General features: G+C 41.3%; 1 protein-coding gene across 4 annotated transcripts in view; it reads left to right on the top strand.

The window, feature by feature from the left end:
- Positions 1-14,175: 14,175 nt before the first annotated feature.
- Positions 14,176-24,833, top strand: part of NFATC1 (nuclear factor of activated T cells 1) — a 205,011-nt gene continuing 194,353 nt past the window's right edge. For 3 of the 4 annotated variants that reach the window (XM_072604047.1, XM_072604044.1, XM_072604048.1), the window contains exon 1: positions 14,176-14,406. In XM_072604047.1, the coding sequence (XP_072460148.1) occupies positions 14,262-14,406 (145 nt within the window). In that variant the 5' untranslated portion in view covers positions 14,176-14,261. Of the gene's footprint in view, positions 14,407-19,935; positions 20,512-24,833 lie in introns of those variants that run through there. The other variant, XM_072604046.1, reaches the window with a different exon arrangement.

Below are 24,833 nucleotides of genomic sequence, written 5' to 3'. Positions count from 1 at the left end.
CTTCTTGGACATCAAACAGTTCGAACACAACAACATGTTGATGAGTTAAGTGTAAATGAATCAGAAACATATGGATTAAATTTCCCTTGAAATTCACTTGAGCTTAAAAATTAATGGAAAAAAGTGCCTGGCTAAACTTATTTGGAGCTTTATTGAACCCAAAAACACTTTAAAAATAGTTTGAGATCTTCAACAAAGTTCAGACATGGCTAGGTTCCGCTGTCTCTGGCGAATCCCACTCCCTTTAACTAGGAATCAAAAATATGTAATAAAGTCTGAGATTGAAATATACTCTTTGGCCATGCTCAAAGGTCAAGCTACCATGTCTTTAGGTAGGAGATTTCTGCAAGCACACACACACACACACACACACACACACACACACACATTATATATGAATTATAGTCCAGGAAGAAAGATCTATGTTACTTACAGCAGGAAAGAAATGGAGCATAGGTTTTGATTGCTGAAAAATTGAGCTGATTTAAATAAAGAGGTTACCTTATAGCCATAAGAATATAATTTAGAATTTTTTGGAAAGAAGGAAACAACTGGCCATTCACAGGCACAAATATGAATTCCCACCTGACTCAAACATATGTATGCTATATCCCAGTATGCCAGGAATTAGTTAAAACATGATGACAATATATCATCATGAAATTTTTTCTGAGAAACAGTAACAGTGTTTTTTTTTTTTTTACTCATATGGGAAGTTAGAAACATAGAATGTTAGAGCTCAAGGGAACCTCACAATCATCTAGTTCAAATCTTCCATTTTACAAGGATTGAAACTGAGACTCGAGAGGTCAGATGCAGGACTGCAAAGCTAAGGATAAATCCAAGACTTGACTCTTGACACCTTGTCCAATGCTTTTCCCATAATACCATATTGGCTTTCTGATGATATCCAATGTTATAAAAATTATGTCTTTAATCTTAGTATACGATCTTGTGATTTTGAGTATTACTTTATTCTCTTTGGGCCTCACTTTCCCCAGTCACAAAAATAGGAGTGGGGAGAAGGGTTGAGTTAGACACTTTTGAAAATGTTATGAAAAAGAAAGCTAGACAGGTCTAAAAAAGAAAGCATCTTTGGTCTTAGTACGCATATAATTTTATTACTTTAAAAGGATTCTGATTAAACAAGAATGAAACATAAACACTGAATGCTGTGGATTTACGATGATTAAGCATGTTTCAAGGAAGGAAAAAAGCCCATTTATTAAGTGCTTACTATATGCAAAGCACTTTACAAATATTATTTAATTTTATTCTCACAACAGCTCTGGGAGGGAGGTGCTATTATTTTCTCCATTTTTCAGTTGAGGAAATTGAAGCAAACAGAGATTAAGTGACTGAAAATAGAGTTGAACTCAGGTCTTCCTAACTCCGTGTTGAGCATTCTATGTATTGTGGAACCTAGATACGAGAATGCACCTACAAGTGAGAGACAATGAATGCAGAACTCTGAACATAATGTCAGATTTGGTTGGTGTGTTTGTTAGTTTTCCTGAAATCCACTCCTTTTTTTTTTTTTAAACTCTTTGTTATAAAGGGTGGCACTCTGAGAAGATGATGGAAAGAGATACATTGGAAAATACAGGTGAGGTAAAAGTAAAGCTAAGGGCACTTAGGTGACAAAGTGGGAAGAGTGCTAGACTTAGAATCAGGGAGACCTGAGTTCAAATGTGGCCTCAGACACTTACTAGTTATGTGACCCTCACTTTACCCTGTTTGCCTCAGTTTCATCATCTGTAAAATGATGTGGAGAAGAAAATGGTAAATCATTCCAGGATCTTTACCAAGATCATAAAAAATCAGACATAATTGAAAAACACCTGAACAGTAACAGCAAAAGTAAAGTTATCAACTAAAAACTTAAAAGATATGAAGTCAAGGGTAGAGTTTCTAGGGGAAAGATTATGATTGTGGGAGGATACTGCCATTTTGGATATATTCTGAAGAAGTAACAGCTGTTTTCAGTCATTGATTACCACCAGGCACTAAGAATAGATCATGACATTCTGCTGACACTGGTTATAAGTGTTTCTTAGGAAAGTTAATTCCTAACTTTTTGGATGGAATATGTGATGAGCAAGGGTCAACCGTATAGAGATCTCAGAGAACAGTGTTGAAGCGTGAGTGCTGAATTAATTTTGTGACTAGTAGTGTGATTCAGATGGCATGAGAGGATACAGTGTATCATGAGTGATTATGCTTAGATAGGAATCCTTGGAAGTTTTGTGGGTGTAGATTCCTGGATGCGTGGGATTGTCTTTTAGAAAAAAGCCTTTACTAAGGTAGAGTGTTAAAGTGACATGCAGAGGTAACTACTGTGACTTCTGTGTCCAGGGGACTAGATCAAGTGCATGATGACTCCTACTGTTCAAGCCCTTGGAGTGATTGCAATTCTGACAGTGAATGGCACAGTTGTGAGCCCCAAGTAGTCTCTATGCTGGAAAACAGGGACTTGGTTGATAGCAGGGCATGGAGAATCAGAACTAAAAATCTTGATGAGTGGTTTTGTGAGTTGGAATAAGACTGGTTTTAGGGAAGAATTATAGCATTCATTGATGATTCAATATCCCCTCCCTGCATCTCTCCCCCTACCCCAAATGGTCCTAGGTTTGCCTGTGATTTGCAATAGGGCTGAAAAGTAACAAAATTACTTTTGACAATAACTGAATGAGGCTATGTCTGAAGGGAAATTCAATATGGCATTTCTGTACCTGTTGATTTAAGTTATTTTCTTTAATTTTGTGAAAATGCAATGAAGTTAGTCAAAGTGCATTTAGCAGTGACTTTAAATAATACACTAATATAGTATACTTCTAAGATGGCATTAATAGGTCGAATGACAAACTAGCTACAGCATAATTGTGTGACTTCAGCAAGTCACTTAACCTCTGTGCCTTAATTTTCCTGTCTGTAAAGAGAAAATTGGATGTCCTTTAAAGATCCTTCCAACCACAAAATTCTATAACTTTACAATCTCGCTCTCTGGGTCAAATTTCATTGATTCAAATGTTGTTTGGTCAACGGAATCCTCAAAAGACTTGCAAACTATTAACAACTTTATGAGAAAATGCTCCAAATCACTAATAATAAGAGAAATACAAATTAAAAAACCCCCTGCAAATTGGCAAGGATGAAAAAAGATGGGAAGACTCAACATCAGAGGAGTTGTGGGAAAAGAGGCACACTAGCACATTGTTGGTGGAACTGTGAATCAGCATAGCCATTTTCAAAAGCACTTTGGAATTATGCAAATAAATGATGACAACGCTCATACTCTTTGACCCAGAGATTCGACTACCAGGCATATATTCCAGCTAGGAGGTCATTGATAAGATGAGAGCCTTCACTACACCAAAATCTTTTCAGCATCACTTTTTGTGGTCATTATTTGTCCTTCATTTTTTAAGATGACCAATGCCATCATGAGGTGGTATCTTGAATCATGTGTGAATTAGTTTTAAGTAAGGCAGAATTGTGTGAAGTCTTTAGCCTCACTCTCTCTTCCAGAGTCATTGAAGTCCAGTGGCAGGACAAAAATCAGGATGACTGGTGATGACTTGGGAAGTGGATGACCTTGGCATCTTCTATGTCTCACCATGCTCTAAGTATTCTACAACACCTGCTTCAGGCTACCTTCATGGATACTGGAACCAATTCTTCTTATTCACTCATTCTGCTTGGGGAAGTCTTCTCAGTGGACATCCCCTGTTTGGTTATCCTGAACCTTGTATAGCCTGTCTGCCAAGATAGTTTACTGGGGGATGGTCATTGTGTATATTATAGCTTCTTGGAGCCACAAGTGAGAGTTGAGTGCCAGCCAGACACCAAAGGTGGATGAATAACCCTAAACAGGTCTCAGCAAGCCCTCATACCAGAGGTGCTCATCTTCACTGAATACCTCATATACTCCACTTTTTGCAGTAGCAAAAACCAAAAATAAAGTAGATATCCATTGATTGGGGGATGGCCAAACAAATTTTGGAGCATAAATGGAATGTAATAGGACTCTGCTGTTAGAAATGACAAATGTGATATATACAGAGAAACATGGGAAGATTTCTATGAACTGATGCAGAACAAAGTAAGTTGAGCAAAGAAAGCAGTATACACGACTACAGCAATATAAATGTAAAGAGCAACCACAAAATAATTAAAACTGAATGCTGATCTAGTAAAAGCCATTCCCAAAAGTAGCATGTATCTGATAAGTGCTCCTCGGGCCTGCGCATGAAGACCTCCAATGAGAGGGAGCTCACTCTCTCCCAGGGCAGTCCCTTCCACTTTTGGACATCTTTTCTTGGTAGAAAGTTTTTCCTGATTTCATGCCTGAAATGGTCTCTTTGCAACTCTTTTCCATTGTTCCTTCTTCTGCCCTCTGGGGCCAAGTAGAACTGGTCTCCTCTCTCCTTTATGTAGCAACCTTTCACGTACTTGAAGACATCTATCATATCTACTGCCCCAACCACTGACCTCCTCCAAGTCTTCTCTTTTCTACTCTAAACTTCCCAGTTTCCTTCAAATAAACTTCAAATGACATAGACTCAAGAGCCTTCACCCTCCTTGCTGTCCTCCTCTGATTACTTTCCAGCTTATCAATGTCCTTCTCTTACTATGGTGCCTAAGACTTAAATATCTTCAGTTAAATAGATTTAATATAGTTTAAATATTTAAATACTTTTTCATGTAGAGTTAAGTATAGATCTTCTGGTTCTGACCCTGTTTACATTCCCAGACTGATACTCTCTAACTTCCTCACTCCACACCATGCTGGTATTGTCTCTGAATTACATTTCATTACCCAACGGAAGGCATAGAGCCTAGAGAAAATCCTAAGAGACCCTGATAAACATGAACTTGATTAAATGAATTAGTAAGTTATTGGTTTCTGGGCTATCTTCCTTGTATGGTCTTAAGAAACAGAAGAGAGGGTAATGGACAAAGCCACCAGCTCTCCCACCTGTCTTACATATGGCCAAAGGAATGCCCTGGTCAAATGTAAACCATTTCTTCTTGAAGTCTTTGCAGAGGAGGCCCAGACTAGATGGGGAAGCTTTTTAAGAAATGAGACTGAGAGATTTACGGTAAACTGATATTTCCCTCCCTTTTTCCTGTGGGAAAACATGCTGTCAACATCGCAAGGATTTCACCTGTCTCTCAGACAGACCTACTTCTTTCTCTCTTCTATATAAGTGTAGTGGGGGGGAGTGTGGAACCCTTTTAAGTATACACGGGTATGGGCCACCCTATGGAATGTGGACAGAGTCATCCTGGCTACTTCCAGGTAAATATGCTTATTTTTGAGGAACTGATTTGAGAATGATGAAGCAAATTCTTTGTGACCTCAGCAGAAGGAGCAAAAGATGATGTCAGAGATACGTCAGATGAGATTGATCACTAAGCCGGAATGAGTGGCTCACTCACTATACTTTAAAAAGGAAGTGACTGTATCCTCTGTCTCTATCCTTCTATCTCAGCAAGCAGCTCTCTGTGAGTTTTCTGTGGGTGACTCTTCTCCCTGACCCAAGCTGAAATGGTAAAATGTTCACATATGGGTTGCCTAGATGAACCTGATCTTAAGCCTTCCGTCCTTTGCTGCTTGTTCTGATGGACATTTCCACTCTTGGGAGACATCTTGTGAGTTCAGAGGTCTGGAGATCCTAGGTCCTTAGTCAATGTAGAAGGTGCCATCTTTATATCCATCATAGTGCTTCTGGGAGAAGATGGCCATAGGCCAGAGTCTGAACCCAACCTCTGGCCTGATCTGCTAGAAAACATGGACCTGGAGTAGTGATGTGCTGGAACCAATTATTAAGTTTTCAGTGTGAGCATTTACACCTCCAAAAACAGCAACAGCTACAAACCAGGGTTCTATTTATTTTGTTGATTGCCTAGACTAAGAAAGTGATGAAGAAAATATTAATAATACACATTAAACTTAAAAGCGTGTTATAAATATATTTTTTCAGAGAGCTAGTTGTTAACTATTTGCCAATGCATCACTGTCCTGGACAGAGTTGTTGGACAGCACACAACCAAAATAAAATAGAAATGTATTAACCTCCTGAGAGAGTATAACAGCAGTAACAAGTTATTGTATCCTGTTTTAAATCTCTGGTCAATGTACACTTCGGAGTTTTTGTATTAAGCATTTCTTTTGAGTGGAGCCACCTCACTCCTGGTTCACACTGTATTTTTAGTACCTTTACATATTCCCCTTTAGAGACATGATAGACTTTAAGTGATTTTCTGTGGGCAACATGGGGACAATAATGAGGCAATGAGACAAGAGTCACACTCCTTGCACTCACAGCTACATGCTATTGTCCTTACTCTTTCCATCTCATGCTTTGCAATAGTAGTAAAGTCAGTGCTTCCACTGCTCCCAGAAAGATTATACCCATCTCTGCCTCATAGCTTCACTTGCTAGCCCTTCTTCTGACTTTCCACATCAAAACTCTTTTTCTTGGCCATCTGTATTGTCTTCCTCTATCAGAACATAGGTTTCTAGAGGACAGAGACTGTCTATCTTTTGTATTTGCACTTTGTGGTGTTTGGCTTGTAGCAAGCACTTATTGGATGCTCACCCATCCATCCATCCATCCATCCATCCATCCATCCATCCATCCATCCATCTATCCTTCTTGTTATTTGTTAGTGTATTACTGTTTCTATCTTGTTCTTTTTATCAGTTTATTCTGTAAATTGACCTGTTAATTTTCCCCATTGAACATTCAAACCTTTAGTAAAATCCTGTCCCTTTATTCTAGTGTGGAACTAGAAAGGCTTGGAATGCAGATCAGGTAATGAACTCTGCCACTGTGACAGATGTGCAGAGAGGCACATCACCAGGACAGCCTCTCCAGCAGAGTTCTTTGGCCATCAGATGGGGAGCGTTCTGGTCCAACAAATCTCAGAAGACACTCTGTGAAGACACAGAGGGACTTTGATATTTTTTATACACATGGTAGTGCACTGCAATCCCTAATTTGAAATACTGGTCACTAAAAAAAGTTGAATATACTTGTTTTATTTAGCAATCATCCTTTATTTAATCTTTCATCTACTTCACTTTGCAGATTTATTAAGTAGCTAAAATATGGTCAGGACCTAGAAGGTAAGATTGCTAATTCTTTTATAAAGTACCTTACATGATGATACAAATCTTTTTCTGTATATATATATGAAGAAACTAATACAATCCCTCTTCCCCGCGATGGAGTATCAGATATCTGAAGACCACAGTCATTTTCTTGCTTGTCTAAATGCCCAATATATTGCCAATACTATATTTCTGGCTGATCAGTTTAATTTTATTCTCTACAAAATATACATTACTGTGTAACATGGTCAGAGATGGCCCTGCCTTTAAAGGTGCTCTCCAGGATGGCTTCAGGTTCCCATGTGAAAAATAGCATAGCTTATCTCATTTGAACTTTACAGCAACAGGTAAGGTAAGTGCCACTATTATTGCCATTTATCAGATAAAGAAACTGAGACTGAGAGTGCTCAAGGGACTTGCATAGCACCAGACAGCTAGTAAGCATCCTAGGCAGTATTTAAATTCAGGCCTTTCTGACTCTAGATTGAATATGATATCTATCTATATAATACACACACACACACATACATATACACACATGCACATATATACACACATATACATATATATGTATACAAACACACACACACAGAGCCAAAGTGTACTGAGGAGGTGCCATTCATTGTAGAGAGTTCTGGCTTATGATACTTCTATGGGAGCTGTGTGTCTAAACATGGGAATTAAATCAGGAATCATGAATTTGGGGATGGTGGAAGGGGAGGAGCCAAAGGGAAAAGAAAAGGAAATAACAATAACAACTAATAGTTAGAATTATATAGTACCTTAAGGTCTGCAAAGCACTTGACAGATATGATCTCATTTAATCTTCATAATGACCCTTTAAGGCACATGTTATTTTTATCCTCATTTTATACATGAGAAATCAAAAGATGAGAGTTTAAATGAGCCTGGGGCCACACAGCTGATAAGTGTCTAAGGCACAATTTGAATTTAGGTCTTCCTGACTACACCTCTAGCACTCTTTCACCTGGGTGATCCAGTAAGAGAGGCAAATGAACTCAGCATCCTTGGTGTCCTGGAGCATTCTTGAACTGCCATGAAATGTCATTCAGAAAGCAGAGACAGAGAGAGGAATTTGCAGGCTGGCACTGCCGTGAGACTCCTGAATCCAGAGAAATTCTGACGTCTCTAAGGTTAAGCTGAGCGGGTTCAACAGATTTCAGACTGCTCCAAAAAGTTAACAGATAGTCATGCCAGTCACTGAGAAAAGCCTGAGAGAAGGCAGTTAGGGAAGGATGCAATTGAAAATTCCCTTACCCCATTCTCCCATGCACTGAACACTAAAGGTGAGGTTCCGGACTGGTGCTGTTCAGTTGTTTTTCAGTCATGTCCAAATCTTGTGACCCCATTTAGGGTTTTCTTGGCAAAGATACTGGTTGCCATTTCCTTCTCCTGCTCATTTCCTCACAGATGAGGAAACTGAGGCAAACAGGGTTAAATGACTTGCCCTGGGTCACACAGCTAGTAAGTGTCTGAAGCAAGACTTGAACTCAGGAAGATGAATTTTTCTCACAGGTTTGGCACTTTATCCACTGGGCCATCTAGCTGCCCACTCTCTTTTAATTCTCCCCCATTCCTAATGAGTTATATCTGTCTCTTTAGGAAGAGTGAGGGGTTGTATCCTTTTATGGATAAGGGGACAGAGAATAACTCTACTACTTGATTCTCTTGTATTACTTTTCTCTGTCTTAATTAAATGGTTTTGCTTTTGGGTTAGTGACTCATGAAAAGTCTGCTAACAGGAAGAATGCTACTGTTTGGAGAAATAGACCCTGATCGCATAAATGACTACCTAGAACAATATGAATCTGGGAAAGGTAGCATGAAGGCTCTTGAACCAGAGTTCACAGAAACTTAAGGGCCCAGTTGTTATGACCCTTTCCCAAATGTATTTTCCAGGCATTCCTGGGCAATGTGTGTGTGTGTGTGTGTGCGTGTGTGTGTGTGTGTGTAAGTCATAAAATGCTATAAAAATTCTGTAACTGATGTAGTTGAATTGAGAACAGATGAATGGGCAGGAAGAACTGAATGACACTGTGAAGGTAAAAGGTAGAGAGGTGTGTACACATTGGTAAAGAGAAAATAAAAAAAGGAAAAGAATGCTTGGAATTGTTAAGAAACTTACACACACACACACACACACACACACACACACAGAGGCTGTGAGTGCAAGGAGAGAAAAATTGATCACCAAAATCAAAAGGAGTTCCATGGAACAAAGGAAGATAGAATTCCTTGGTGGAAAAAGTTTGGAAGACATTCATTGTCCATTGCTCTGGCTCAGAATTTTGAACTAGCTAAGGAAAAATATATATAGTATAACAGAATCAAAAACCGTTTGTGTAATGAAGAAATTAGATGAATCTAAAATGAGGATGTACAACAGGTAGAATGATCGTGAAGTTCACCTGAGTAGGCTAAATGCCTTACATGGTTCACTTGCATAATGAAGTATATAGGGAAACGTGCCTAAAAACAATGCAAAAAAACCCCCACCACTCCAACAACACCTTAACGTGCATTCTTAACCTGGGCAACTTTTTTCCCCATTATTTATCTTCAAGTTGAACTTTAAAAAAGTAAAGAAGTTAGGAGAAACATCTTGAGATGGATGACTTCTGGGATATGTGTGTGGTGAGAAGTCAAAATGAATATAGGGAGGGGCTTCCAATATGAGAGCAAAAGAGTGCCAGGCACATTTTCCTGGAGCAAGCCAAGGCTAAAGGTCATAAGGAGTGCTTTAGAAAATCTTCAGGTTTTCATGATCCCCGTTGAGGGGAAATAACCAGCTTTGTGTGTTGGAAACACCCAGTTCATTAAAAATGATTGTAGCCATAGCAGTTATGCACAAGGGCTTAAACATTTGATTTAGGAAAATAATGAAACAATGACTCCAGAAAGCCATAGAAGAAAGCTGGATAGGGTGGATATCCAAGTAGAGCTGCGGGGAAAAGGCTTTGGCATCCGAAATGACTTTAAAAATGGTTAAGCTTCTATGGGTGTATTTGCTACAATAATCCATTGAAACAACAGTCATCTAAAAATAGCCTTGTTTTCTGTCCTAAGCTCCTTTTAACTTCGTTAGTCACCACCAATTCTTAAAATAAAATCCGTGTAACAGTCTCTCCTAGTAGCAGCTATAAACAAACTTCAAGAAGCAGAGAGAAGGAGGAGGAGGAGAGGAAAAAGGAAAGAGGAGGGAGCAGTAGTCCTGGGGAGAGGAGAAAGAATACTCTTCTCAATATGGCAGGGAAAGGCCAAGGCGGAGGCCTAGGCTTGGTGCAAAGGCTCGTCTGCAGCTGAGGCCTATACACCGTGCCCTGGACTGGAAACCAGGCGGTCAAGGTTAGCTGGCTGCAGAGCCTGAAGCACCGCTGCCGCCGCCGCCGCCGCCGACTTCGAAAACTCTCCCTGACTTGGACTTGTGCCACTGTGGTCCCGGCAACGGCATTAAACAGAAGGAAACAGACTGGGGATTCCGTCATTTCAAGAGGAGGAGAGAGAGAGGGAGAAAGGAAAGCATTGAGAGCAGACAGGAAAAGAAAGTTTTCTTTTTTTAAGAATTATTTATTAATTTGTTTTTTTTTCAACCAAAACACTAAAAAACCTCAACAAAGCAACTCGCACCCTTTCAATATCTGCTTACCCTCTAACCTCTTCCTACAACAAAAGGGTAAGGCTGATCTCCCTTCATCTGAGACCATGCTGACACCTTGTTAGGAGGAAATGGGGAACCTAAGCTGGGGCTGCTCTTCATGTGACTCTGTGACAGTGAGTGAGTGAGGGAGTGAGGGAGTGAGTGAGTGAGTGTGTGTGTGTGTGTGTGTGTGTGTGTGTGTGTGTTTGCGTTTTTCTGCAGTTAACCCTGAAAGGCTGGAACTCTTCTCTGTGATTAAGAAGTGACTGTCCCTACATCAAGGAACTCTTTTCTGTAACCCAATTAAATAGGCACTGCCCAGCAAAGTGTGTTGTTGGAGGGGTGGGAGGTATTGGTGAACGGGTCGGAAAGGGCGGAGAAAGGGTGTCAGAAAATATTTTAAAAAGGATTTGCCAAACCTCATTTCCCAGTCTCAGACTCGGCACCTCCCCTTCTCTACAATGCAAACACAGACTATACACACACCACCTTACTATTTCTGACCTATTCAGGGAGATTGAAGTTGCTCTCCAGAAAGGCTTTAGGACCTCAATTAGCATAGAATGGGAACTCAAGGATAATCATTGCTATTCACTGGAAAGGGCATGGATTTAAAGTCGGAAGGCTTGGGTTCCAGTACAATTTACTAACTGTGTTAGAAAATGCCATATTACTATGTCAGTGGACTTCTTAGTTTCCTCATCTACGAAGTGAAGAAAAAAATTCTTTCACCATCTACCTCATATTGTTGCAAGAAGACTGCTTTGTAAAATATGAAATGATTTATAAATTTAAGTTATGTTTACTTTTCCTTCTTCCAGACTTTTTGCCCCTCCTTCTCTCAGGTTGGCTAACTGTGGGAGTTGAACAGAGAAGACAGAGAAGGGCAAGATGGAAACTCTATGCAAAATCATTCAAACCACTTTCTGCTGTCACTAAGACTCACTTACAAAGCAGAAAATCCCAGTGGATTTAATGTTTAGAGGAGGGTGGTAAGAAGGTTTTGCTGCCCTGCTGCCCCCTAGCGGCTCATCCCATCTGTCCACTTTAGGGATTTGCCTGCCTCCTGGCGGCATTAAATCTTTCCACTGGCTATTCTGCCAAAGATGGAGTCCAGTTGCAGAATCCTGTGCAAACTGCTCTTCATTAGACGGGGAATGACATTTACATTTGACGTGAAATTGATATATTCATTAAGTTTTAAACTGTATGATGCATACCATTAACAAAAATAAAATCAATATAGGTAAATCCCTGAGGACAGAAAAGACATGTTATGCATGATGTTATTTTCAACATCCATTAGCAGTCCTTCCATCAAACATAATGCATATTATTGAAATAAGAATTTTCACATTTCTCTAACTTTTGTCACCGTAGTTGATTGATATTGGCTGTTGGAATAATGGCTTAAACTAATAAATGTTATATTTATATTGGAAAAGGTAAAAAAAAATTGAAGTCTTTAAATTTGTATCTGTATTGCAGTGTACAACTCATTACTCATTTGGCATATCAAAAACTCTGAAGAAAACACTTTTTCCTCTTTCTTAGTCAGTGTTGGTTGGATGTGGAATATTTTCAGTGATTATGGAGTACAATAACTGCCCCCAGGAATCAGTAGTGGCCTCCAATTCCCTAGCACCAGCAGACAGACTTTTGCTTGTGTTGGGTTTATTTTAAACCACATAAGGGTGTCGTGCAATAGATTTATGATTTTTTTATACACCAGACATTTTAACCGCCCTAACACTCCAATTCCTTCTATCCAACTCCAACAAGAAAATATGGTCCCGTTTTTGCCAGCTGAACTGAGCCTGGGGAGATGGAGAAAGGTTGGAGTAAGGGAAGCATAGAAGTGAGAAGGAATTGAATTAGCAGAAGTTTTGAGGGAAATGGAATCTCTCTCTCTCTCTCTCTCTCTCTCTCTCTCTCTCTCTCTTTTCCTCCCCCTTTCATCTCTTCCCACCCCCAGGGTAGGCTACATACACTTATTTAAAATCTCCATAGTTTCTCCCGTAAAATACCACCCTATATGGGCTAAGGTTGGGTCACAAGACAGGGATGGGGGAGGGTGGAAAGAAGAGGTAGCTTGATAATTTGGGCACATTCCTCCGACACTCTTTACTACTGGGCAGTGCAAGCAATCGGGCAAACTGTTGCTGAGATATTTACATCACCATAAATAATAATAATAATAATAATAATAATAATAATAATAACAACAACAACAAATCTCGGCGATTGAAATCAAATCCATCAAGTCTGTTAGTAATTTAACGGAATGGGATTTTCCTTTCTATTGCCTGCCAGTTGAAGCTCTTTTCCAAATTTCCAGTGGGGGAAGCCTGCTATTTTACATAATGACTTCAGCATGCAAGGCTCTCTCTGTAAAACCATCCTCCTCCCCTTCCACTCCTCCCTCCTTCTTCTTTCATTAAATAAGTGCGCTGCTTATATAAACTCACATATACACAGAGAGACTTTCAAGATTTTAATTAGTTTGCTAATTTATGTGCCTATTAGAAATGTGACTTTGTGAAGCAACCTCACGACACCAGAAGCAGCTTTAAGAAGTAGCAGGCGAAGGTGGCAGTGGTGGGGGTGAGGGGTGTGTGGGGAGGGGGAGAGGTGATAAGGAGGAAAAGGACAACGACTCTAGTACTTTTGTTCTTGTATCGAAGACTTTTCTTGCCTCCTGCTGGCTCCTCGCAGACTGCTGCCGAAGAGGGGAGCTGGCAGGATTGTGATGTCACGGGGAGGGGAGGGGGGTGTGAGGAGAGGAGGCGGGGAGGGTGTTTTCCAGCTTTAAAAAGGCAGCAGGCAGAGAGAGCTGCCCTGCGTCAGAGAGAGACTTAGAGACTTCAAACTCACTGGGCAAAATAAACACCACTGAATAAGACAGGGAAAGAAAAAGAGAGAGAAAGAGGAAAAGAGGGCAAGAAAGAGAGGGGAGAGAGAGAAAGAGAAGAATAAACTTCCCAAGTGCTCTCTCCCCCCTCCCTCTCTTAATCAGGACTGCAGCCGCCGCCGCAGCAGCAGCAGCCGCCGCCGCAGCAGCAGCAGCAGCCACAGCGCTAGTTGGTGCTCTTTACAACCCAGGCGCGCACATACACGCACCTCAATGACATTTCACTGGGGAAGGCTGCTATTAGCTTAAGGGCTTTTTTCTCCCTTTCCGTAGGTGGAAAGCGTTTGGGTTTCCACTTGGAAGACACAAACTCCAGTTATTCTCTACATTACGAGGGGGAAAAAAGAGGGAAAAAAGCAGACGGCCTCGGGGAGCGCGGGGTAAAGGGGAGAGACGGAAAGTGAGTGAGAGAAACATTGAGGAAAAGGGGACCGGTAGAAGGGAGAAAGAGCCGGCGGGAGGGAGAGCGGGTGGGCGGGAGGGAAGGGAACGCAGAGAGCGAGAGGGAGCGAAAAAGAGCGAGCGCGAGAGAGATTGGAGACCCACCACCTCCTCACACCGCTGCCGAGTGGATGCCAAGCACCAGCTTTCCAGTGTCTTCCAAGTTTCCATTTGGACCTCCGGCTCCAGCTTGCGGGAGAGAAACTTTGGTGGATTTGCAGTCCTCCTCTTGCCCTTTCACCGCGGCTGCCACCACCATGAAATCAGCTGAAGAAGGTAAATTCATCGATTTCTGTCTCTCCCCCTCCCCTCTCCTTCTCCCATTCTTTATTTGATACATGTAACTTTGCCGATTCTCGCCGGTTCTGGTCAGAATTCTGGAGCTTTTGGAGGGCGGGGTAGAGGAATACAGAAGCGTTCGGGGGTCTAAACTGGGAGTTGGGGGAGCGCTGAGAGTAGATGGGCAGATGATGGGCAGGAGGACGGAGGTGACTGTATCGAGGAGGCTAGGGGCACCTGGGGCGCACTGAGGCTGGAGAAGGAGGCGCACGGACTTTGACGGAGCTGCTGGCGCTGGCTGGCTGCAGTGATTGGGAAGCGGTGTCCCCCTGGTGTTTCCCCAAAGCAGCCTTGATTTTGAATGCGACTTCTTGCCAATAGGTGTCTCCTCTTCCTCTTGCGCTGACTGCACGAACTTGGCCTTCACTTCTGGATGCTTAAATTGGACTAAGACTGTAGGAAACTCAGGGGAAAAATGCAATAGTCGTGCTTGCCCTTTTTTTCTTTTGTGGGGTTAGAGCCATCAAAACAAAACAATGCGTTTTACTTTAGGATACAATGTCGCTTCTTTGAGAAAAGAGAGACCAAAATTGGAATAGCTGGTTTAGAGTAAACATAATCTTTAAGATTGCGAACACTGTTGCCTTTCTCTATCTGTAAGTCTTTTATATGAATGTTGACAAGTTGCACTTTGCAGATTGAATGCAGCTTGTTGTGTCCAGTTAAGGCATTAAATGGGAGGGACAATGACAGGCACATCTGGCTCATGACATGATCAAATAAAATAAAACCTGTTACCATTTAATTAAAACCACTTTATTCTTACAAAAATTAGAAAACCATTTCAGAAAATTTTGCAAGACAGTTTGGAAACTGTCAGCCAAGTTTATTTGTGCTCTTCATTATTGTGGGGAAAATCACCCGCATGCCTTTGAAATGGAGAGTAGGCATTGACACCTGGAAAGTAGTTTTTATTTCCTATCAAGTAACCGCTAATTAAGTTAAAAATAATTATGGGATTCTCCTGAATTTGTAGCTTTGAGTTGTAATTCATAACTTCTGTGCTCAAGATTTTGGCCACAGTTTACTTGTTCCACTCCAAATCCGCCTCCTCTCCCCTTAAAAAAAAAAAAAAGGAAAAGGAAAAAAAATCCTGCCTAGAGTAGTCTTCAGAATAAGTTATTTGAAAACAATCTAGTAACGGATGTTTAATATTATACTTTTGAAATGTTAATTGGTTAGTATAAACTTGTGATTACTTATCAGTTTCTAAGCTCCTTAAACACAACTGCTGTACTTTGCTTAAATTGTTTTTAAAAAGCAAGTCTTTCCTGTCAAATGAGTGATTGCTTCTCTTTCTCCCAAGGGCCAAACTTTAGTGACTGGCAGTATAAATGAAATGCTTTGATTTTATTATTTTCAAGTATGATTACCACTATTGTAGTCCATCAGTTTGCAAATATTGTCAGTTTTAAAGGTCCCTTGCTCTTGGAATTATTTTAAATGAAAGACCCCATATACGTATAAACATCCAACTCCATATAAGTATTATTGGTCAATATTTTTCAGCGCCTGTGGCATCACCTAGGGCTTGCTCACTTTTTTTGCTCCTTTACAAGTCTTCTAAGAATGTTCAAGAAGTGATTTTTGTCAATAGAAAGGTTTTGGAAAGCCTAGAACACATTTGTTTGAAAGTGCTTCCTACCTAGTTCTTAAGGATGTTGGACATAATACAGTCTAGGTTTCACTGTATTCAAAACAAACTTTCAGTATTCCATCCTCTAAAAAGTAAACATCTTTCACAAGGAAAGAGGCAACTTTTAAAAGGAGAGGTTTTTATGGTTTTCTCATTAAGAAAACATTTATAAATATCTCTACTAAAACGTCACAAGCTATCTTCGGGAATTAGCTTGAATAAATGAGTGTTGATATATTTTAGAAGGACTAAAAAATTAGACCAACCAGAAAGTATGATCTAATCTTGTAAATACATAGGCAAACGCTTCAATGAGCAAATTGCTCCTTGTAAATGAAGGTCTACCACTGCCTGATGATTTGGGTGAGGAGAAGATATTATTTTATGCACTAGTATAAAATACAGAGACTATTCCATTACTCAGTTCTGATGGAAAGAGTGATTAAAACATCAGATGGTCACAGAGCATCTCAGTGATTCTTTGGCATCTCCCAAAAGTCTAGAAGCATCTGGGTTGAAGCTCATTAAAAACTGTTGTTCCCAAAAGCGTTGTGGCTGATTTTCAAAGTGTGAGGAAAACGGAGAACTAGTCCTTTTAGGCCCTGCAGGTACTCACCCATTCAAGAAGTTTCTTCATCCCACAGAACACCCCAAGGGTTCTAAAGAACTAAACCAAACAAAGCTTTCTGTGTTCTCCCACTACTTAATTTAATGGAGTTGTTTTCTAACCCAGATCTGTAAATGGCATAGGCTTGTACCTAGCCTTATCACATCCCAACACTTGAGCTTTGTATCCTATTAACATCACATAGCTTCAGTGAGGAAGTGGGCCAAGCTAAACATTTCAATGGAGACACTAATATCTGCTGAATGGGCAAATCAAACCCCAGCCAAATCACTCTGAACCATTTGGAAGATGTGAGGCACATGTGGTAGCTAGACCGGAATATGGTACTGGGAAAGAATAGAGAGAGGGTATTTTCCAGGTTTGCCCCACATTTTTCTGTTTTTCCATTTTAAAGGGAGGTGAAACTGGATTGGAAATTAGTGTATCTGGCCACGGGGTAAACAAACATTCTTGTTTTCCTGTAAGTTAGGGAGTGATGAAATCAGGAGGTAACCTACGGGTGTGGAAGGAGGTAGGTAAGTTTATCATCTCTGAAGAAGCCTGGGACATGGTTTTAGCAGACATAGCCCAAACAGATAATAAGGACTTTTGGAACTGTAGTGTGGGTGTTCCGTGTGTGTGTGTGTGTGTGTGTATGTGAAAAATGAGAATGGATTTTTCAAAAGAAATCAAATCCTCTATTAAAATTTTTTTTTAAAAAGAACCCTGAACAACAATAAAAACCCACCAAACTCACCACCATCTCTCTTTAACTGGGGATTGTTATTACAAAATAAATCAGACCAGACTAGAATAGAGTTTATCACTGGAGAAATCAGGAACTGAGGATCACTGAAGGAAAAACATCTGGGAAGTATCCTGTTTTTTTGGTGCCTCTCACCAAATGGCAGGGTCAATGAGTCCCCAGTAAGATTCATTTTTATTAGCCTTTAGAGTGGCACATGATACCCTTACCACTGTCCCTGGTCCTCCTTTTGTGTCTCTCAGACCCTCCTCACCATTAATTTACCTCCATGATCTTTCATTCCCCTGCTGTACCAGATGGTGGTTTTAATTGGGTGCCAAGGCCTTTACACACTGGTGATTCAGTCCTGAAAGTTAGAACAACAGCTAGGAGCAAAGGAAGATTAAAAAAGAAAAAAAGAAATACTACAAAGAATTCACAAAATTGCTCACCAGTGGATACATCACAAAGACCCACATACACAGAAAAAATATTTTTAAACTTTGGAGTTATCACTGAAAAGAAAGAATGGGTCACTTGCTTTTTTTTTTTTTTTTTTAAGAAAGGGAATGGTCTGAACAATGCTAACACAAGTCAATGGTTACCACAAGTTAAACATCAGCCTGTAAGTAAAACGCCCGAAGCAAAACCAAGGGCAGATGTGTGCCAGCCTTGTGTAAAAGCTTAATAAACAATTTGTAAGCAATACAGTACTTAATTATGAAAAGAAAAAAAGAAAATACATAATCCATCCTTATGGAAAAAGCTAGATTTTCCTGGCACTTCCTGATAATTCTTTTAGCCATGGGGCCTGGAAAATGGTATTCCCTAAGTTTATGATTCTGAGTTGCAAGAATCTTCCATAACTACTTGGAAAAAGTATTTCTTTGAAATCCAGCCTTAAACTCTGGGAGATCTACAAGTTCAGCTTAGACCTGGCTTCTGGACCATTGAAAGTATTTGCATGTAGTAGATTCCAGAGCTAGTTAGAGATGTAAGTTAACTTACTCCAAGGAGACAAGGTGAATTATAGTCCTTCCTATTGGTTTTTCAAAATCCTGGATTTAAAGAAAGGCCTTCAGTGGCCCTAAGTTAGGTCTCTTTAAAAGAAGTAGGAAAATGTTAACTTTTTTCATATGTGTTGAGCTTCATTTTATAGAAACTACACAGAACTCTTCAGTGATCAGAACACCAACTTTCACGCAGGCATACACTAATCCATTTTTATATCACTCTGGATTTGAAGAGCTAGTTTAGGCACCAGATAAGTCTTGCAGCTATTATCCTCATCATAATTCTCATCAGTATCATCTCCTCAGCCTACTTCAGCACTTTGAAGTGAATTTTGTCATAGGTGTGTTTAGAAACAAAACTCAATGTTAACAAAATACATTGTAACCGGCACATATATTGGCCTCCAGAAGCTCTTTCAATCAAGTCACCATCCTTTCCCTTTCGAATATAATTGTCGACACACTGGTAAATTATGACTCTTGGACTATTGGGAAGGGCATTGGACTGCATCAGAATAACTTAGCCAAGGGGAAAAGGCTAGTTTGGTTCTGCAACTTGAAACTGAAGTAATATATGTTGTCATGATGACTGACGATATGCGCCTCATCTTTCTCTAGGATTCCCTTCTTCTGTCCTTCAAGTTTCATGATTTGTAGTTAATAAGCATCAGTCTGTGTGTCCAGAGATTTTCCCCAGTTTTATCAGCCTTGTATTTAGATTAAAAGAGTTAGAAAAATGGAACAAAGTGAAAGGGTAATGAAGGGAACATGATGGAAGGTATATTGCACTGTGAAGCTTGGGTCGCAGCGGGTCTAAATGGAGCTTAAAGTTTCAGAGTATGTGTTTAGCTTTTGAGGAGTGAAGGGTCTGTGTGTGTGTGTGTGTGTGTGTGTGTGTGTGTGTGTATTTTGTGTGTGTGGAGGGGAGGGGGACTTGAATCGAAGTCATGTAGTTATATGAAATTCAGAAGTTTGGAAAGACCATAAGGGGAGATGAGAGATGAACAGTCACACACACACACACACACACACACACACACACACACACACACACACACACACACACACCTCCCTCCTCACTGTTCACTGTGGGGAAGGGGGAGGCCAGCCGTGTCAAAAGATAGCAAGGAAAAAAAAATAAAAGGGCTTTTGCTTTAACTTACGTAGAGAGTTTATTTTAAAACAAGGAAGCCGGGTGGACTGCAGAGCAGCTTGTTTATATAAACCCGGAAACATCAACAGAGGGAGAGAGAGGGAGGGAAGAGAAGGGAGGGAGATAGAGCGGTACAGGGTGAGAGTCACATTACAGCCCAAGAGGACGCCTGCAGCAGAGGCGGCAGCAGCCGCGGAGCGGAGCTCAGCTCTCTCTACCTGGTCCTTCAGCCCCGAGCGATTGAATTACACCCTCTTTGCTAAGAACAGGCGGGGGTGGAGAGCCAGAGAGAGAGAGGACTGAGCCGGGAGCAGGGAGAGAGAGGGGGAGACTGGCCCGGAGGGGAACTTCACCGCCTGGGCCAGCGACCCTTCTGGCTGGGGACAGCGGAGCGGAGTCAAGGCTTTCTCCCCCTCTCCCTCTCTCCTATAGTGGATCAACAGGTGTCCCAGGGACTTAGAAGCAGCCGGAGGTTTAGACAGGGAGAGGCAGGCAGTCACCGAGTCGAGGGCTAGAAGAAAGTTGCTCCTCGTTCCTCTTCCTCTGCTCCAACTCCACCTTCTTCCCCTTTGCTCCCGTGGTCTTTCAGGAGGCGTCTGCACTTGGCTAGTCGGGGTCCTCGGGCGGCTTCGCCGGAGAGGAGGACAAGAGGCTAATAAGAGCTCCTTCTCTTCACCCCCTCTCAAAAAAACAAACAGACCCAAACCCCAATAGCACTACAAACTTTAGGAAAAGAGTAGAGGGAGAGGCGGGAGAGAGAAGGGGAGGCAGTGTCTCTCTCCCCCAGAGATTCAGACATGACCGGTCTGGAAGAAGACCAGGAGTTTGACTTTGATTTCCTTTTCGAGTTTAACCAGGCCGACGAGGGCACCTCCGGGGCAGGCAAAGGTGGGTGAAGCGCGACTCCCATCTCTCACTCTTCCTACCCCCATCCCACCCCCACCCCTTCATCTCCTGTGCCCAGTCCCCGTTTTCCGGTGTTTTGTTGCCCTCCTTCTGAGGCATTGGGGGACGGAGACAGGGACTGGTTTTGGGGGAGCAGGGACAGTGGGAAAGCAGGGGGAGGCAAGGGAGATCAGGGACTGGGTGGGTGGGGAGCGTGAAGGGAGCATTTGGGTCTAGCCAGGTCTGGCCTGGCCTGGTTCTAGGCTCAATCATGGCCCAGCCTCTAGGCTGAAGTAGAAATGTGTGTGTGCGTGTGTGTGTTGGGGGGGTGTGTTTCTCTCAGGTTCAGGAGACACAACGGCAGGGCACTGCAGGATAGGTGTTTGGGGGAGTGTGAGATAACCTTTGCATTTCCTGGTTTGAGGGACCAGGCGCAGAGAGGTCCCTCTTTGAGTGTACCTCCTCCTCCCCGCTCTCTCAAATAAAATCGCCCTCTGGTGACAAGTGCTCCAGGAGGGAGCAGAGGAGCGGGAGGGTCTGGCAGGCTGCAAGTGAGTGTGGGCTGCCTAGCCAAGCACCCCGGGACAGGAGCAAGAGCTCTTGGACGCTGTGACATTTGCGGAGCTGAGACTTGTGCGTGCTCCTGGCTGCGCCTACCGCTGCCTCCACTGCCGCCACTACCGCCACTACATGAAGTGATGGGACTAGAGGTTTTCTGTTTCATTTCTGCTCGTCTCCTCGTCTCCCCCCACCTGTCTGAGCATGGAAGACAGTTCCTAGGGCCTGCACTTCTTTGTGCCTTGGAAGTGGGATGGGATTCAAAAGAGAAGTCCCTGGTACTTAATGGGGGAAGGGGGGAGAGAAAACATACGATGGCCCATGGGGCTCCTCTAGGATCCTCCCCTGCCACCTCTGGCTGCAGGAGGAGCCTGGCTCAGTTCTTATCTCCTTCATCAAAGGGTCAGGCTTTCTTTCTGGCCCTTCCTTTTCCCAGTTTCCCCCTTTACCCCCCTCTGGGCCACTGCTGATTTGAGGAGACAGTCTCAACAAAATCCCAATCTCTTGGGACTTGGAGGCCTGGGAAAGAGTAGATGTCCCAGATTCTTGAGCCAAGGAGACTGCCTACCAGGATGATGGACAATAAATTCAGTTTAATGATCTATTAGGGCTTAGGGGTGGAAAGATTTTGTTTAGGTCTCTGTTGTCTTAAAGGTTCAAAGAACCTTTACACTGAAGGTGTTTTCTAAAATCTTGGTGGCCATACATTGTGAGTCCTCCGACAAATAAACAAAGCAGTTGGCATATATGCCCTCACTAAGGATTTCAGCCTTGAAAGAAAATCATCTCTGTGTTATGTCATGAGAATCAGTATATAGCCTTCAAAATTATGTTTCCACAATGTCATACTGGTCTTTATTTTATTTACTCAAAAACATGTACAAGTCACCTACAGAGACAAGGAGATTGCCACACTGAAACAGATGGTCAATGGCCTCTGCCAGAGGGAACTGAGGAAGGCATAAAAGGCCCAGAATGCACTGGGTCACTTGGACAGTGCTTTACAAATGGGGAAGGGTTTTCCACGCATTTCTCCTCAGCTCATGAGCTGACAGTGAAAAGAAGTGTAATAATGAAACTTCTTTAGTTTCATCCACATTGTATAGTAATTGTAGAGGCCATCATACTTTCTTGTCATTCATTTTTAATCATTTCCAAAGTGTGCCAACAAGATTTAGTGTTGTAAATTGTTACAGAATCTCATTCTTTTTGGTCGATTCCATTAATTGAGGGTATGTTTTTCTGCCCCATTTCTTTGGACCAACCCAAATGAAGGATGACACCCAAATGCGGTTTTCCAGATTCCATGAGATTCTATCTCTGATTTTTGTGAATTAGACTGATTAGTAAGGTAGACTGACACTTGGCTTACTTGGAAATCCATCAAACATTCCTATGTTGCTCTAAATAAAAAAGTAGAGTGTAACTAGTCTGTGATTCAGCTTTCTCTTTGTCTACCTAAGGCACTTCTTTACTTAGCCTTCTTTCCAAACTACAAGCATCACCCTTTTTTCCTGAATCTGCCCCTTTCTGTTGGCTTTTTAAAGAGATTCTCTCTGCTTCTGGTTTTTGAAGTGAGGTGTTGAAAACTAAATGCAGTATTCTTGGCAAGCAAAGACCCTCAATTTAATATAATAGATGCATAATATTTTCCAGGTCATCTTCTACTCCTTTCTTAAGTCTAAGATCTTGTTCATTTGTTGTTGTTGTTGTTAACTTTTTCAGATATTGTCTGAGATATTGTCTGCTCCTAGTTACCAACTCTGTCACTGAACTCCTGTACTGATCAGTTTGCTTTTTATCCCCCTTCCTGGTCACAGATCTCTAGGCTTATGAGATCAGTAGGAGGGAGAATGGGGTTGGAGGAAATAGAATACTACGTGGAAGGGATATTAGAGGCTCCTTAGACCATTCCTAAGAATTCAATAAATTACCTTTGGGAAGTAGTTTTCATTTACTTGCTTTGATTTTAAGCGGCCCCTAACCTTGCTCACTTTCCTGGTTTTCTAAGTTCCTTCAGGGTTTCCTTTTAATCCTCTCAGTCTTTGAATAAATGTGTTTCATTAGTATTTTTCCACTTCACTATAAAGTCCATTTTTCAGTTCATTAACAGATATCTTTAACAGCTATTCAAATACTGCAACTTTTGTTCTATCTCTAACTTCTTTCCTTTGGTGAAAAATGTCTATTCATTAGTTCTTCTTATTATCTATATTTGAAAACAGAATCTTTTTTTTTTTTAAATGACAGTGTTTTCTTTGACCTACAACATACAAAGTGGTCCAAGACTTTGGGGACATTCTGCATACTGTTTTCCTAACCATATTATGGCTTGTAGATCACTAGGCCCAATCAATCTCATTTTCCTGCAATTTTTTTTTACCATCTTAAAATAACTAGTTTGTTTATAATTTATTCATAGTTAATTAAGTGAAAAAAATCATTTGTATTGGTTTTATAACTGATGAGTTATATATAAATTGATTTGTTGATCTTTGACTTAGACTCTTGGATAAACTTGAAGAATGTACTTATCCATACATGCGTAGTATCACATGCTTTTTTTCGGCTATGATTTTCAGTACTAAGTAGAAGTGATCACCTCTGTTGAATAATCACGTATATGTGTTTCAAAGGTACCATAACTTAACAGAGTCGTCTAACTTTGTCAGTTGTTGTTACTTTGACGCTATTATAGTTTCGGCTCAATAACTTAGCCCTCTAGATTTCTAAAGTTAATACCTATCATCTCTCATGGCCAAAGCCTTCAGCCACCATGGCTGTGTTCATTAGATCACAGAATTTAGCAGTGGAAATAACCTCCAAGACCATCTAGGTCAGGGGTGGGGAACCTGTGGCCTGGAGGCCATCTATGGCCCTCTAGTGCAGCCCTTTAACTGAAGCCAAACTTCATAGAACAGGGATTTGTTTTATGGTTCCCCACTCCTGGTCTAGGTCCACCTTCTCACTTGACTTCCAGAGAGTCCAAATGACTAGCCCAATGTCACACAAACTGTAAGTAGGATGGAATTGGAATCTAGACCTTCTGACTCCAGATCCAAATCCATAGAGCCTTCTTTCTTGTTCATCTGTAAAATGGGGCTGTTATTAGCAGCTGTTTGCCAGGGTCTCATCATGAATCGCACTACTGGACATTTAAAATTAGATCTCTGGTCCTTATCTCCTTATCTTTCCAATATAAAGCTCATTGTCTTTCCTTCCAAACCTACTCTTCCTCCAAATTTCCTTATCTGAGGGAATCATGCTCCTTCTGGTTACTTAGGTATGAAAACTTGCTGTCATCTTCACTCTCCCTCACCCTACATGGACAATTGGTTGCCAGATCTCATCGTTTTCTATTTTTACAACATTTCATGCACATTTCTCCTCTGGACTCATGCAATCACCATCCTAATTGAAGCCCTCATCATTGTTGTTTGCCCAGACTACTGCAAGCATCTTATTTTCTTCTTCAGTAACTGAATCTTCTTTTTATTCTAATCTATCCTACACACAGACACCAAAGTGATTTTTCTAAAATTCAGGTTCCTACATTCCTTTTATCCTCTTTAAACACCATTTCCCTCTGTGCCCCTACCTTCCTAGTGAACTGTAGTGGCTCCCTATTTCCTTATTACCCTTTCTGTTTGGCATGTAAAGCTTTTCACAATCTGACCCCTTCATACCTATCTAGTCTTCTTACATATTATTCCATTCCGTGAATTCTGTGGTTCAACCATACTGCCTTTGTCATTCTGCACACACAG

This window comes from Notamacropus eugenii, chromosome 4, assembly GCF_028372415.1.
Source record: "Notamacropus eugenii isolate mMacEug1 chromosome 4, mMacEug1.pri_v2, whole genome shotgun sequence".
In the NCBI taxonomy this organism is placed as follows: domain Eukaryota; kingdom Metazoa; phylum Chordata; class Mammalia; order Diprotodontia; family Macropodidae; genus Notamacropus; species Notamacropus eugenii.
This window is presented reverse-complemented; position numbering and strand designations above follow the sequence as displayed.